At 44.6% G+C, this 17,620-nt stretch overlaps 1 protein-coding gene across 1 annotated transcript in view; it reads right to left on the minus strand.

Moving 5' to 3' along the window:
• LOC141046568 (torsin-1A-like) overlaps window positions 1–17,063 on the minus strand; it is a 31,662-nt gene extending 14,599 nt beyond the window's left edge. The window contains exons 1-3 of the mRNA XM_073541030.1: window positions 16,678–17,063; window positions 12,143–12,405; window positions 2,506–2,681 (exon numbers count right to left, since the gene is read on the minus strand). Of these exons, the coding sequence (XP_073397131.1) occupies window positions 2,506–2,681; window positions 12,143–12,405; window positions 16,678–16,819 (581 nt within the window). The 5' untranslated portion in view covers window positions 16,820–17,063. The remainder of the gene's footprint in view (window positions 1–2,505; window positions 2,682–12,142; window positions 12,406–16,677) is intronic.
• Between the last annotated feature and the right edge of the window lie 557 nt (window positions 17,064–17,620).

Genomic DNA, 17,620 nt, shown 5'->3' on the forward strand with positions numbered 1-17,620 from the left:
AGGTTTCAATCCGCAGGTCACTTTACCTGCGGTTTTACCTGCAAATCCGCGCTGAAAAATCCGCAGGTGAATCCGCAGCGTGAGCACTCACCCTTTGTGGAACTGGCACCTAAGAGCTGCATCGTTCCACGGAACTTCAGTGGACCACTGTCAGAACTCAGTACAGTAGTCCTCAGCTGCGCGACCTCCCTGTGCCAGGTTCATGATCTTAGCCTGAGCGACCTGGATCCTGTCTGGTTCGTCATATATCAGACCTAACCTGACAAAAAAAGGCATCAACAGAAAACCGTTCGGGGGCTTGTGAGGACAAAGAAAATGCCCAGGTCTGAGGACCCCCTCGCATTATTATTCCTACCCTCTAGAACTCCTCCCATGACGACCAGGGACGTAGGGTAAATAATAACCTACACCTCTCCCTCAATACCCTAAACTGGTCTTTCCCTCCTGAAAATTTATCAGGGAGCACCATTACAAGTCCGGGAGAGACCAACTGTACATCAGAGGGTACTGAAGTCACAGCCACTGCTGGCAGGGGAAGGCTATAGGGGGGTCTTCAACAAATTAATTATCTGACCCTGCAACAGATATTGCGATTACACCAGACTCTGGCAATCCTTCGCCAGATCCAGAGTCATCTGCATTAAATTCGCCACATGGTCACAAAGCATGTGAACAAGGATCCATACTGGTGAAAAAAAAACGTAACGTGACGCTGAGTCACTTCTCACAGACAAGCTGTAAGTCAGGATAGTCAAAGAGTCCAAGGTCAGAAGCCAGGAAGGTACATCATAAACAGAAGAAAGAGACAAAGGCTTAGTCAGGTAACGTTTCAAGGTCAAAATACCAGGAGGACAGCGGATCAGAGCAGAAGGGGTTATACAGACGGATGGTCAGAATGAGGTCCAAGGTCAGGCAACAAAAATGCTACAAACAGAATGCAAGGCACAGAGAAACAAACCACACAGTAGCTGAATGTATGTCTGGCAGAAGTCTGGGAGAAACAGCTCAGTTAAATAGCCTGGCAATCACTTGGGACAATGAACACCTGGAGACACCCAGTGCCTCCCAGTCTCAAACTGGATGGCTGAGCTGTCAATCAACAGACCGACACTTCAGCACGCCCCATCTCCAGACTGGATGACTGAACCGTCAGGCTATGTACCCACGTTGCAGATATGCTGCGGAAAGTTCCGCAAGACTTCCGCACTCCCGCTGCGGGTAAAACACATGCGAATTCGCATGCGTTTTTCCCATGGAAAACAAGCGTTTTGCAAGCGTTTTTCGCTTGCGGAATGCTTGCGTATTCCCAGAGATTAGCATCGCTTGGAATGTGATAGGTAAGATGTGCAACGTCATCGCGGTCATTCGCACAAAGCATTACTGGGACCGGAAGATGCCGGGAGCATGGTGAGAGGCGGGAAGGTGAGTATATCACTTTTTTATTCTATTCTATTTATTACAGGATTATGTTACCCAGGGCATGGAGGAGCGTCTCCTCTTCTCCAAACCCTGGGTACCATCTGCACATGATCCGCTTAGTTTGCGCATGGTGGGCATAGCCACATGCGGAAAGTAAGCGGATCAATGCATTCCTATGGGTGCGTAATCGCCGCGATTCCGCAAAAAGAACGGGCGTGCTGCGGATTTTTCCATTATGCGATTCTGCAGCGGAAAAATCCGCAGCATTAGCACAGCATTGTGGAATCCCATAGGATTGCATGGAATGCTTTTTTGCGGCGATTCTGCAGCGGGAAAACGCAACGTGTGCTCACAGCCTCAAGGTACTGACAGATTCAGCACGCCCCTGTACCAGATTGGACTGCTGAGCGGTCAGTAACTGCATTCCAAACACACTGAGGGGTGGAACTGTGACAGGTGCTATGTATCATCGATCTTTGACCATGCAACATGTGTAGGGTACAGAGGTAGAATCTGCACCTGGCATCAGACAGGTCTCAATGGCCCACCATCACCAAGAAAAGAGCACGAGTATTGTAAATGGACCATAGCAGATAGGGTCTCTTTTACAAATTTTACAGTCTTATCTTTGAGGTCACCACCAGAATTGTATTTTCTGCCATGAGCACCCAAGATATTGCGTTATGTGATCAGTGCCTGGTAGTGATGAGCGAACGTGCTCGGATAAGGTGTTATCCGAGCATGCTCGGGTGCTGAATGTCTTTGGCTTGTTAGAATAAAATGTTCGAGTCCCCACGGCAGCATGTCTCGTCGCTGTTCAACAACGGTAACACATGCAGGGATTGCCTAACAAACAGACAATCCATGCATGTGTTGTGGCTGTCGAACAGCCACGAGACATGCAGCCACGGGGACTTGAACATAATATTCAAGAACAATGAAGACACTCAGTTAGCACCTGAGCATGCTCAGGTAACACCTCATCCAAGCCCGTTCGCTCATCACTAGTGCTTGGTACTACATGTGCCTCAGCATGTAGAGTTGCCAATACAAGGGCTAAAAAACATATAATATGTCTAAGTTTACCTTAGAAATATGAATATACATTTTCTGAAAGATAATCCATCCAGTTCTTCATAGTAATCTAGGTAAGGCTTGATGACGTCAATGAGGCCTGGAGGCATCTTGTCCATCTCATCAAATATGAAGATCGTTCGCTCACACTGTTTTACTGTTTTGTAGATACGTTGTTTTAACTTCTCCTGTGGCAACAATGATAACATATGTTATAGTCTTCAGATACATGAGGGCCAAGGTATCAACCACAACCCTGCTAACATGACAATGTTTGGAGCTGGTGTGGAAATAAGTACCATGTCAACGATTTGCTATATTGAATGACAATTGTACTAATCCTCATGTGGATCTTCTTCACAAACCAGCAGCAAATCTGTGGCAGAAATTCAAGGGTCAGCCTTGAAAGCATATGTTGACACATTAACCTAACATACTCTTTTTAGAGTAGTGCCAGCACCCCTTAATTAGTCCTATTTCTCTCAGCATGGATGCCAGCATGTTCACTTACCCTCCAGCGCTGCCCTGGTGCCTACAGCATCTGCTTCCTCCCAGGACCAATGCACAGCATGCAGGTCTCCTGGGAGTGTGCTTAGGGCATGTGGGCACTCCTTGCCTCTTAAAAGGGCAGCGCACGTGCTTCTGAAAATGGCCCCAGCCAATAGCTGGGAGACGTCAGATATTTAAGGCACCCTCCCCTATTGGGAGGTGCCTTATCAACATTAGTATCAGTGTGCTATCCTGCTACCTACTTGTAAGGTCCCTCTACCTGTGCTTCCTGAATATAATCCTATCTATCCTGTCTACCTGATCCTGCCCTTCTCGCTGTAACCTATTCCTGAGCTTATTCTGCTAATCCTGAGCCTGATCCATCTCACTTGTCCAGTCTGAACCAGCACCTGTGGTCCTGCACCCGAGTCTGACTTTGTTCCTGAACATATCCTGTCTGTGCCTGATCCAGTACCTGTTCTGTCTACCAACTGTGCAGTCCTATACGGAACCTGTTCTGTCTAACAAACCACAGGTTCTCCTATTAACCAGTTTATATCCAGTTCTGCTTCCCTGCTCCTTTGGATGTTGACTGCTACAGCTTCAGGGTATGTCCTGGAGTAGCAACTGGCGTACACATTGGTTCAAGTCTAACCACACCATCAGAGAGAACTAGGTGGTCTCTGAGGCTGGTTTCACACTAGTGTTTTATCGCGCAGCGCATCATGTGCACGTGCAATGTTCCCCTATCTCTAACATGGTCGTCACAGGGTCTTGCGATTGCACGCGCTCATCAGCGTTTAGTGTGCGCTGCGCATTTTACAGGTGTGTGCCCAGACGCACCGTACACTACATGTTGCATTTTTTGTTCTGCCTACATCGTTAAAAAAATCACGCACACGTGTGCGCCCAAAAATAGCATTACAGTCTATGGGGGTCGCTGACGTGCGCTTGGATTCGCGCACGTCAGCGCTTTGTTTACTGAAATCGCGTGCGTGCACAATGTCTAGACACTTGTCTAAACCTCCCCCTAAACAAGCAACATTGTTTGAGAGGAGTCTAGATAAAAGAAGGTGTCTTCAGGGCCAGACCAATACTCTACAGACAGCCTTGAAGAGACAAGACAGCCTTCCAACTGTGGATTTAAGCTTCAGAAGCCAAAATGTGAGTATTCTTCAACATATTGTCTGTGTGTCCTGTACAATTTTATAATGTACTAATGTATTTTTTGTTTAAACTTCAGCATGTCTTCTTCTGGATCGGTCTATTCGCCATCTCGGCAAGAACTGGCCCAAGCTGATCGTGAGGTGAAGATGTTGCTGCCTTTGGGTACGTTTAGCTGCCTCTAGAAATGTGTTTTAATTTTTTTTTTCTTTTGTACAGACATCGGACACGGCCAGTGAAGGTGAAGTGCGGGAGCAGTCTGAGCGGGTGCAGTCTGAGCGGGAGCAGCGTAGCCAAGTCGTAGGCGAGGAGACACAATCTTAGTATATAGTCTTTCCTTTTCTTTTTTTTCTGTCTTTATTTTCATCTTCTTCTATTTTCATCTTCTTCTCTGTTTCTTTTTCTATCTTTTTCATTCTCCAAAATTACAAAGATTCTAATTTTTTTTTTTTCTAGGTTCCACAACGGGATGACGAAGAAGTGTACATCGACAACGAGCGCCTGATCCGCCTTGTTGAGGAACATATCCCGTTGTGGGACAGCAGTGACCAGCAGTACAAAGACACAGTGGTGACCAGGCAGCTCTGGAATGAGGTGGCCGCAGCGATGATGGATGGCTGGGACAGCGCCTCTCCAACTTCAAAAAGGGCGTTCAGTAAGTATAAAGATGCTCTGTGATACTGCATTGATTTTTGGTCCAGATGGTGCTGGTGTGTTTGTGGCAAAATATATTCTTGCATCAAACACACCAATGTCTTCTGGAAAACAGTGATTGCTTTGTGTATTGAACTGCTGTCTTGAAGCTGCATTGATTTTTGGTCCTGATGGTGCTGGTGTGTTTGTGGCAAGATATATTCTTGCATCAAACACACCAATGCCTTCTGGAAAACAGTGATTGCTTTGTGTATTGAACTGCTGTCTTGAAGCTGCATTGATTTATGGTCCTGATGGTGCTGGTGTGTTTGTGGCAAGATATATTCTTGCATCAAACACACCAATGCCTTCTGGAAAACAGTGATTGCTTTGTGTATTGAACTGCTGTCTTGAAGCTGCATTGATTTTTGGTCCTGATGGTGCTGTTGTGTTTGTGGCAAGATATATTCTTGCATCAAACACACCAATGCATTTTGGAAAACAGTGATTGCTTTGTGTATTGAACTGCTGTCTTGAAGCTGCATTGATTTTTGGTCCTGATGGTGCTGGTGTGTTTGTGGCAAGATATATTCTTGCATCAAACACACCAATACCTTCTGGAAAACAGTGATTGCTTTTTGTATTGAACTGCTGTCTTGATCCTGTTTTCACTCTTGCTCCTGATGATACTGTTGTTTTGGCTGCTACATATATTCTAGCAGGAAACATAACAGTGTCCTCAGGATCAACAGTGACTGCATTGTGTATAGAATTTTTTTGTGCTGCAGCATTGACTGTTTGCAAAGTTCTATCAGGTGTGTGCTGATAATTATGTTGCCTTCAGCGCATTGTCTAATGCTTTTTCTTTTTTTTTCCCAACAATGAACAAAATCTGCACACGCTGGCGCTCGATAAAGGACCGCTTCAACACTGATGTTCGTGCTGAGGGACAGGTTCGCAGTGGTTCAGCGGCAAGGCGCAGAAGAAAGTAACGCTATCATCACGAGTTGGCTTTCCTGAGACCGGTCCTTGCCAGCAGAGCGTAATTTTTTTTTTTTTTTTATTACTATGTGCTTTTCTATTCCACAGCTGATGCTTCTTGTTAATGCATGATACTAATGTTTTCCCTTTCTTTCCACAGCACTTGGAGCAGCACCCTGCAACCTGTCCCGGGAGCAGTTCATCGATCGACCTCGGACCTGTCCCAGCCATCCGACAGCCAGGAAGCATCTTGCAGGTCAACAACACAGACAGCTGGTGACCAGGAAGCTGGTCCATCAGGTGTTCCCCTGTCCCAGGTCTCTGTCACTGGTTTTGCGGGCACTACCCGCCAGCAGCAGAGGGCCTCGGACAGGCCTGTCATGCCCGAGTTCATGTACTTGAGCGAGGCCTTTCAGTCCAGCCTCAAGGCGCTGTCCGCCAGAGTGGAAAGCGGTTTTTCCCTGATGGAGCGTGGTTTTAACCACATGGAACACCGCTTCCACTCTGTCGACCAGTGCCTTGACCGCCTGGAGGCCGACCTCAACAGACCAGCGCACCATTTTTTCAGTAAAATTGAACAGGGCATGGCGGAACACCTTAGTCCTGAGCAACAACTGAGTGTGTTACAGGCCTGCAACACTGCTTACTTGCAGGCTATGCAGTAGAATCGGTATGTGCAGCAGTCAGTGTTGTCATTTCCAACAGTGCCACCGCTGACTCGCTACACCTCCCTACCGACTTCTGCTGCATACCACTGCACGGCCACCTGCATTCCCAGCGAAGTCGGACACCACTACATCACCCCAAGTCTGATTGGTGCTGGACACTCCTCCACCACCACCACTATGGCAAGCGCTGCTCCTGTATGGAGCACCATCACTGCCACAGCACCACCTGCTTGGAGCAAAACCACCACAGAACCTGCTTGGGCCACCGACACCACCAGTCAACATCAAAGGAGCACCGCCAGCACTCCTCATCAAAGGAGCATCGCCAGCACTCCTCATCAAAGGAGCACCGCCACCAATTCTCCTCGGAGTCCCGCCAGAACTTCTGCTCAGATCACCGACACGACTACATCTCCAAGGATCACCGCCACTTCTTTGAGCACCGACACAACTTTGTCCCCTTCTAGGAGCACCGCCACTGCCACTTCTAGGAGCACCGCCACAACTTTGTCCCCTTCTAGGAGCACCGCCACTGCCACTTCTAGGAGCACCGCCACCGCAGAGCAGCAGAGTGGCGACCTGCATTCGATATTTTACAGGTCAACGCCACGGTCCACCATCTCCAAGCGGTCGAGCAAAGTAAGGCGGTCACACGGTGGAAGTCGGTCCAGGCAGGATACTCCTGCGCCAAAGAAAAAAAACAAAAAAAAAAAAACTTTGTTCGTCCATCCACCCTCTCCTCCTAATGTGTCTCAACCTGCCTCCATGTCCATCCCTGAGCTCCCTTCCCCCAGTACTTTCGTCGCCCCTTCTCCTAGAACCCCTTCCTCAACCTCCAGCCGTTCCTCGTCTCTCCACACCCCCAAAGTATCCCAATCTTCTCCCAAACGTCATTCCTAATAAAATCTTTTTTTTTTTTTTTTTTTTAAATAAATGTGCAATTCTGCTTTCAAAATATTTGGATTGGTTACTGTGTCAATCGCTGACTACACACACTGCGCCGTACACTTAGCATTTTTGCCACCAGATATCTCCATTACTGAGACATGTTTCTTGTGTCAGTCTTGGAGATATGTGTTGTCAAAACAACCAATCTATATGACTTTTCTTTTCCACAGCAGTCTCTACATTCTTATAATATTGCACAGACTGGATCCAGCAGGGTTCCCCAACTCCAGTCCTCAAGGGCCACCAACAGATCATGTTGTATGGAATTCCTTTTTTTTTTTTGCTCTTGTGAAGGAGTTATCAACAGAGATATGGATTTCCTTACAACATGATCTGTTGGTGGACCTTGAGGACTGGAGTTGGGGAACCCTGCTGGATCCAGTCTGTGCAATACTCCAAGAATGTAGAGACTGCTGTGGAAAAGGCAAGTCATGTAGATTGGTTTTTTTTTATTTTTACAACAATTTAGTTCTAGACTGACACAAGAAACATCAGTAATGGAGATATCTGGTGTATTGCACAGACTGATTTGAGCAGGGTTCCACAACTCCAGTCTTCAAGGCCAACAAACAAATCATGTTTTAAGTAATTGCATTACTCTGGTGATAACTGCATCACCTGAGGAAAAAAAAATTAAATCCTTAAGGCTATGTGCACACGTTGCGGATTCCGCTGCGGGTCTTTCCGCGCGGAAACGCAGGTAAAACCGCAGGTAAAGTGACCAGCGGTTTTCCTGCGGTTTGGTCTGCGGTTTTGCCCTGCGGTTTCACACCTCTACTATGTTAAAGGTGTGAAACCGCTGCGGAAACCGCCCAAACAATTGACATGCTGCGGTTTGTAAACCGCAGCAAAACCGCACGGATAAAACCGCAGCGTGAGCACAGCGTTTTCGAAAACCCATAGGCTTTCATTGTACTGTACTTGGTCTGCGGAACTGCTGCATTTCTGCAGGGCCAAAGCCGCTGTGGAAACGCAGCAGAATCCGCAACGTGTGCACATAGCCTAAAACATGATCTGTTGGTGGACATTTAGGACTAGATTTTGGAAACCCTGGCATAGAGGATGGTGTTGAGTGCAAGGCATATCTATTGTTACCTTGCCTATTTTGTACTATCATAATTTAACTATTAGAGATAAGGCAAGGAACTGTAGATATACCTTGTAGTTAACCACATACTCTTATTACGTGTGTGTTGAAGAAACTGATTAATGATGGTGAAAATAAATGTTATATATACTTCACAAATACCCTGACCTTGTATCATCATCTCTATCACACCTGGGCAGGTGAATACACATGAGTTTGAACCTGCAGCGTTGCTTAACTCTCCATATATTTGAAGAACAGTGTAGTGATGCTGCAGTTTAATGTGTATTCTCCTGCCCATTTGTGATAAATTTGTGAAATATTCGTCACTTCAGCATGACACCAGGCCTGGGTATTTTACCAGTGTGCTTTCAAAATCCAAGCCACAGTGCTGATCCTACAAATAATATTTATAGTTACATGTTTTTGTGGCATAAAAAGTGAAGTATTCCAGTGAATCCAAAAATCACTATTTGTAAAATCACCCCATGTGACACAAATATTAGTTGTATTATGTCCACGGTCGCTGTTAATTGAACACACTGTAGAGATTATAAAGGTCATACAACGTGTGTGTGTGTGTGTGTGTATAGTTACCTACTCAGGAGTATTAGTGAATTCATGATGCACAAAACACAGCATCATAAATTCACTGATACACCTGGCTACTTGCTAATAGTATTGGGAGTGTAAAAACACAGAATGCACTCAGTACAGGTATCAAAACAGTGTTTTTTATTAACATACCAACAAGACAATTTTTTTTTACACCATTTGATTTTGCCATTCCACCCATCCTACATCTGAGTTGAAGTAGGCCACAAATTGGTCCCTCATTTGGCCAACTTCAACGGATGACCTGAGAAGGTGCTGAGTGAATGCAGGCAATGGGTTAGGCGCAACATCATCAAGATCTAAGTTCGGGTGCTCTCTAGCCATGACAAAATTATGTAGAACCACACAGGCCTTCACCACCTCATCCACTGTTTCCAGTTTCAGATTAATGGCTGTGCCAAGAATGCACCATCTAGATACAAGTATACCAAAGGCACACTCAACAGTTCTTTTGGCCCTGGTCAGCCTGTAATTAAAAATTATTTTGTTGTGGTCCAAGTCCCGGCTGGAGTAGGGCGTGAGCAGGTTTTGGCACATCTGGAATGCTTCATCACCAACCATTACAAAGGGCTGTGGCGGACCTTCGGTGTTGGGAAGAGGCCGTGGCATGGGGAAATTGAACTTGTTGCCATACAACCTCCTGCCCATGTCTGAGTTCTTAAAAGCCTGGGAGTCATTCCCACGGCCAAATGCACCAATGTCCACTGCAATAAACATACAGTCTGCATCCGCAATGGCCATGAGTACTGTAGAGAAGTACTTTTTATAGTTGTAGTGCTCAGAGCCTGTTCTTTTGGGCTTGATAATCTGGATGTGTTTCCCATCTACCACTCCCAAAAATTGGGGAAATTGCATACAGTCCAGAATCTTTCGGCGATTTCCAACCACTTTTCTGCGGTGGGCAGGGGCATGAATTCTGGACAAAGAATGTTCCACAAAGCCCGACAGGTGTCCGCTACAATTCCAGACAACGTGGAGATTCCAATACGGTACTGGAAGTGCAGTGAAGAGAGGGTCTCTCCAGTAGCCAGGAATCTGGGAAACCAAGAAAAAAATTAATATTTGTGTATTGGGATTTTTGTACACACCTAAAATTCAATTAAAAAATATATATATATCTGCAGCCTTTTGTTCAATACATGCCATAAAAAAATTACCACAGCCTTTTGTTAACTACATGGCAGAACTATAATTCTGCCAGATTTGGAAGAGTACATGTGACAACAAAGAGAATTAGGCAGGCATTGGTTTTGCAAACCTACATACCGTAATGTAACCAGGAGCTGTTCCTCAGGAGTAATCGCACGACAGAGCTGCCTGTCCAGTCTCCGGATGGCTTCTTGGACACGACCAAGCAAATCGTTAAAGCTTTCTTGGGACATCTGGGTATATAGTCAGTAAATGTCTCCGGGTTTGCCTGTAGCTCACTGTAGAGGGTGTGGTACGCTCCATGGCTCTCCCGGAGTTCAATAATGGGATGTATCCAGAAACGCTGCTGCCTCTCTCTCCCCCTCTGTTCATGGCAAGCAACTGCTTAAGCCTGAGCCATCCTGATGTCCAGATCCAAGTCAAAGTAAAAACTCTTCCAGCGCAGATCCATGTTTCACAAGGCAAATGCAAGCAAATGTGAAGAATTCAGCTGTAAACAGGGTCTATATAAAGAATTTCCATAAGACACACCCACTGCTGTCCCATTGGTGGAGTCTGTTGCAAGAATTTTTCAAGGATTTTCCTCCTGTGAAGTGACACCATTGCGCATAAAAAATGCAAACGCATGAAAAACGCTTACAAACGCATAAAAACGCTGCGATTTTTTGTCGTAATGAGCACAATAATGCTACAAAAAAAGCAGCATTTACAAGCGCTTTTGACATGCGTTTCATGTGTGCTCGATACGCTGCGCAAAAAGGCGCAAGTGTGAAACTAGCCTAAGTTACGCCCCTCCAGGCTGTCCCCGGACCGTGGCACAGTGGTTCCACAACCACGAGTGTAACACTCTTAGTCAGATGCACATTGTGGAAGTAACATTAAGACTAGTGACCTCAACTTTTCCCTATTGGAAACAAGGTCACCCACAACTTTGTAACCCATCACAAATCTTTTCAGAAGTTCAGTCTGGTACTTCCCCCCCCCCCCCCAAAAAAAAAAAAATTCAGGTTGAGTAGCAATAATCCCAACATGTTATAGATCTACACAACAACAAAATGCTACCAACTAATAGAAGAAGGGTCAGTCTAATGTCACAATAGGGTATTCTCAATTAAATAAATAAATAAAAGTGATACTCGCCTCACTGGTCCTCTGCCATTCATGACCCAGCTCTTCCTGGGTTTCCGGTTGGTCGCTACTTCCTGGTCCCTCTTGACAGACAGGAAGTGACTGCTGAGCCAATCACTGGTCGCAGTGGTGATATCTCTGAGCCAGTGACTGGCTGCTGCAGTGATATGTCCTTGAATCAGGATGGGATTCTGGACAACATTGGAACAGGAGTTTCAGGGCATCGATGAGATCAGTAGCGCTTCTTTTACTTTTTTAAACATTCTTTAAATAAAACCTGAATCATTACCTCTTACATAGAGTATACATAAAGTATAGTAATACAGTAATTATAAAAGCAACCAACAGCACGGTGCCTAAATTTCAGTGATAAACAATGGTCCTAAGGTTCATCTACAGTATAATTACATACTACACTGTGTAATATTATACTACACAGTGCCACACATGGAAAATACCAGCATATGGTGACCAAGTAACAGCTCCATTCAAAAAGTTATCTAGAAACACTATTATACAATTAATGTTAACATATGTGGTAGTCACAAGCAAAGGGCGGCTTCCTCTCCAACAGGAATGGCTGTAGGAACCACACACTGAATACCGCTCTGGCTAAAACTGAAGACACCACAAACGAAATAAAGAAGTCTAAAAAGGAAGAGGTTTTAAAAACTACACAAAGAAACACTGATGTGTCTTGAAGCCGATTCCGCTTAAAAAAAGCAACTTGATGGTTCACCCAAGTTTGAAAGACGTTGTGTGCACATACCCTTAGGCTTCTTCTTACCTTCACTATATTCTCTTCCTGGGAAAAATGGTATGTAACATCAAAAGATTGTACACACTTCTTCCTCTTATCCACTACCGGGTAGATATTCCTGACCAGGATCTGGCTGACATGATTCTTGCCACCACCAGTCCAGCCATGAAAGGAGAGAACCAGTGGCTTCTTAGGGTTGGTGTTATTCAAGAAATCAGGTACAGCCTTGAGGACCACAAGCTCTGCCAAGTGCTGCCCGAATACATTGTCTTGGTAGTCCTTCTTCAGAGCTAAAAAAGAAAGTAAATATATATAAGCATGAGAATTAGGGTATGTGCATATGGCTTTTTCAGGTGGCCCAAACCATCCATTTTTCAAGCAGACAACTCTTCAGGAAACTCTCCTTCTCTATGACATTCTGCAGACTTGAAGCATCATGCATTTTTTGTAGTTTCCTGTGCTCTTTGTTGATGGTTTTTATTTGCCACTTTTCCAGTGATTTGTGTGGCTTTTTATTTTTTACTGACATTTTTCAGACATTTGATTTATAATTCCAGTCAACAATGCAGAAACCGCTAGTGGGTTTTCAAACAAGAACGCTGATAAAATGCTCATAAAGACGCCCTACTGCCATTTAAAGTTGGGGAGCGTTTTCAGAGGGAAAAATGCCTGAAAAATGGTCAGGTCACTTCTTTTAACTACTTGGCTTCTTTGGAATCCTGAAAAGGTTAAAGGATGCTCGAAAGCCTGAACATGTGTAACGCTGCTTGGGGTGGTAGCCTCGGGCAAAACACTGGTCTTTTCCTGTAACACCGCGGTGTGCTACATGAAAGAATGGGTCTTGCCATGGTGCTGGTGCTGTATGGGCCTTGTGCTTGTGTAGGCCTGTGATGTTAGTCACTATTCACAGGCAGATGGTGAGGCAGAGAAGTCATACGTTTTGGGTTAATACCAAGAGAGCAGGTAGATAACCAAGGGAAATGACAAAGGTGTAAGTCACGCCATGGTCCAAGGGACACAATACCAGGAGATTGCGGATCAAAGCAAAAGGAAAAGACAAAGCGATAGTCAGAACACGGACAAGGGTCAGGCAGCAGAAGATCAGAACAACAGAATCAGGGAAAGACTCACCAGGCAGCACAAACTACGTCTGGTAGAGATCAGGGCCAGACAGCTCAGTTAGTCAGAACACCTGGAGAAAGTCTCACACCTCCCAGTCACAGAATAGACAGCTGAGCCGTCAATCAAAGCACCGGCAGCTCAGCACACCCATCACAAGATTGGACAGCCGAGCTGTCAATCAAAACACTGACAACTCAATATGACCCAGTTTCCAAAAGACAGCAAAATAATCACTCACTGAGTGGAGGAATCATGACAGGCCACCTTCAGCCGATGGTGCTGGCTGGCCAGGACCACAAATTCCACAGATTAATAAAGGAGACTTCCATTCAAACATGAGGACTTTATAAGGGTTATGTACAAGTGATAGTGGGTACAGTCTTAAGCACGTTTCCTTCACGATAAGAAGCCTTTTCATACCCACTGGATCTTTCCTCTGTAGGCTACTGTAGGCTACTCCAGGGCTCTGCAGCTTATCTGTTATGTCTGTGTATTGCCACAACCCAGCTTTTAGGATGCAGTTCTGATCAGCGAGTTTCTCGCTACTCACTCAGCGGTTCTGCCTCCTATCGCTATGGAAGCCCTGGATCTACCGTTCGGGACCCCCACCAGTCCCACATTCGCAGTCTTCTTTAGGCTCGTTACCTTCAGCCTTAGCATAATGCCTTCTGAAAGGTCACTCAGTCTTGTCAATAACTCTTTAGGATCTCACTATTCCTCACTCTAAACTCTTTCCTAGACGTGGCTCACTCCTTGGCAGCCTGCACACTTGTTACTCTCCAAACTCTAAATAACTCTATGCAGCAAGCACAGTCCTTCCCCTATTACTAAGGCTACTTTCACACTAGCGTCGTGTGACGTACGTCGCAATGCGCCGTTTTGGAGAAAAAACGCATCCTGCAAAGTTGCCCGCAGGATGCGTTTTTTTCTCCATAGACTTGCATTAGTGACGTATGGCCACATGTCACATCCATCGTGCGACGGATGCGTCGTGTTTTGGCGGCCGCGACGCACAAAAAAAATTACATGTAACTTTTTTTGTACGTCGTGTCCGCCATTTTCGACCGCGCATGCGCGGCCGAAACTCCGCCCCCTCCTCCCTGGACATTACAATGGGGAAGCGGATGCGTTGAAAAACTGAATCCGCTGCCCCCGTTGTGCAAATCTTTCACAACGTGCGTCGGTACGTCGGCCCGACGCATTGCGACGGGCCCGTACTGACGCAAGTGTGAAAGTAGCCTAAGCCTTCCCCCTGTGGGCTAGTTCCAACACTACTTCTGACCCTGCTGTCTGTTGCTGGGCAGATCTCCTTCACAAACACTATGCATTACAGTTCTATACCCTAAGCATATTACACTTAACCTCTACTTATTCCGTACTGCACACAACACACATTATGCATAACCTTTACATTACAATTCACATTATATCACATGACTACCTGACACATTTCAAAACTGCTGGACATAGTGTCATGTGAAGCATAAACTATTTATGTCATTTGTTATGATTACTTTTAACAACTTCAGTGTTTTTCCCAAGAGCCATAACGTTGTTTGTTTGTTTTTTATTTCTGGCAACATGGTAAAATGAGATCTTATTTTATTTGTGGAGGAATGAAGAAAAAAATTGTCCTATTGTTGCTCACTGTTTGGTAAAAACACAACTTTTATTCTGTGGCTCAGTATGATTACAGCCATAATTAGACCAAAAAACAAGGAACCAAAGTAGTAATGGTGGAGGTGTACAAAGTATCTACCATATAGTAAGTCTATACAACAATGTTTATCAATCAGGCCCACCACCATACAACCGGACCATAGTAACACCATGTGGACAGTCAGCAGGGCTGTGGAGTCGGTAAGCCAAACCTGCGACTCCGACTCCTCAATTTCCCTTACACCGACTCCGCGACTCCGACTCCGACTCCCACATATATTGCTTATATTTAAATGAAAAATTTATTGTAGTACAATGTGAACCTCAGACATTTAATCATTTTTATGATCCAATAATCAAGATATTTAGATAGAACAGAATATATATTGGTGTACTACCCGGTTTTCATTCTTTTTGGTACAGATACGATATGGATAGACAGATATGGATAAATGGATAGAGCAGATTTCTAATCTGCTTTTGCTATTGAAAACATTATCTATGAGCTCAAAAACCTTTCAGGTGATGCAGTTTTTTAAAAAGATGATCAGCTTTTGCAGCTGAAAAACGTATCCTCAAAAAAACACAGGAAAAACGTTGTGTGTGAATGTAGCCTTAGATCAGGAATAGAACAGCCATTTATAGGACATTTCATAACTTTCCCAAATTCCTATGAAAAAATATTCAGCACATCCTGCATTGAATTACTGTACCCAATTTATTATATATTTTAGGAGTCGGAGTCGGTCCATTTTATACCGACTCCAACTCCACCAAAATGAGCACCGACTCCGACTCCACGACTCCGACTCCGACTCCACAGCCCTGACAGTCAGAACAAACATTAGATAGAAGCCGAACAGAGGAAAAACCGACCATAAGTCCACACAAATAATTTTTATTATAATCCAGGTGAGAAACAATGGAAAATTCCAATGTGTAAAAAACAAGGATAAAAAAAATACACGAAGGGACGCAGCCCCGAGAGACAATGAGTAGAAAAACTGTTATTTATATATAATAAACTTATTATAATGCTGCAAGGCAAAAAAAGTATATAAAGGTAAAAAATAGAAATACTGGTATCACCCATTATCTTATATTACAAATTATTAATAAAGTGACATGTGCAAGTGCAAAAAATTGGAAGTCAATTCCACAATATATCTGACAAATGTTATTAATGATACCACATATTTGCAAAAATAAAAATTTATATACAATCATTAATATATTAGTGCCTAGTCTTATTAAAAAGTGACACCTGCAAGTGAACAGAAGGCACTGTAATGTGCAAAACATAGAAATTAGTTACATGTGTATAATAAAAAAAATGCCCAATACTCATATATGCAACATGGAAGCAAATAGCTACATGAAGCACACTATTCCACTCTGTGAGATAGAAAACCCACGTAAGTAAGAAAGTTTATACATAAAACTAGATGGTGGCCCGATTCTAACGCATTGGGTATTCTAGAATATGTATGTAGTTTTTTTTTTGTTTTTCTCTCTCTCACTCTCTCCTCCCGACGGTGGGGTGCGTCGCGAACTGCGCCTGTCGCCAATTGGTCGCGGCCGGCCGGGCGCGACCAATCAGCAATGCGGGATTTCCGTTACAAACAGACAGAAGGACAGAATTAGATGATTATATAGTAGATAAGATAATCAACTCTGTGGGTAAGGTAACGTGTCTGCTCCCGGGTAGCGGGTATAATTGGTACAAACCCATTGAACTCGTCGTAGTCACTCATCCTACACATACATTTTACGCTTCTTACCTGCGATGTCTATCAGGGCGTCGTAGCGTGGCGAATATAAATACCACAGTGTAATGGCAATAGGTACAATAAGGACGGAGAAGCCAACACACGCGTCACAAGAATCCTTCTTTGCTTGTTTGGAGGGCTGGGGTGCAAGCATTTTGGGGTGACTAGCTCTTGGCTGAGGAATGTTTTGATCCAACTTCAGGACTTTTCTGGAGTGGAAAGTTAAATCTCATTAGTAGCAGATGGGTGAAGAAAGCCCCATCTCTGGATTTAACATAGTATTAATAAAAAAAACATTAATTTGAGTCTGAGCTCTCGAGAACTCTGAAAAAGCTATCAAGTCACCATCGAGGTAGAAAAATATGACTTCCTGCTTAGTTCTCCAGTTTTTTACTTTCCCTTTCTGAAGCTTACAAGGGCGTGACTGTTAGGCCGGGGTCACACATCAGTTTTTTACAATCAGTCACAATCCGTCAAGGTGTGTAAAAACCGGATCCTGTGCAGATTGTAAAAAACTGATGCACCGAATCCGCTTTTTTTTACTGATCCGTCGAATCAGCAGCTTTAGGCTGAGTGCAGACGTACTTTTTGGCCCTGCGATCTTTCGGCGCAGAATGGAAGAAATCCGCAGGTCAAATGACCTGCATTTTTCCTGCGGATTTCTTCAATTTTTAATGCGGTTTTCATGCGGTTTTTGTGCGGTTTTCCCCCTGCGGATTTGGTGACAGGGGAGATAGAAAACCGCACAAAAGAAGTAACATGCTGCGGATTTTGTACCGCGGGAAAACAGCGCGGAAAAATCCGCAGCGTCTGCACAGCGTTTTTTTTTACATTGATTTTAAGGCTACTGTACATCACAATGCGGATATGCAACGTTTCTGCGCGGAAAAATCTGCTGCGGAACCGCTGCAAATCTGCATCGTGTGCACACAGCTTTAGGATTTTTAAAGGAACA

Source organism: Dendrobates tinctorius, unplaced genomic scaffold (assembly GCF_039654945.1).
Source record: "Dendrobates tinctorius isolate UK_male_01 unplaced genomic scaffold, ASM3965494v1 ptg000120l, whole genome shotgun sequence".
In the NCBI taxonomy this organism is placed as follows: domain Eukaryota; kingdom Metazoa; phylum Chordata; class Amphibia; order Anura; family Dendrobatidae; genus Dendrobates; species Dendrobates tinctorius.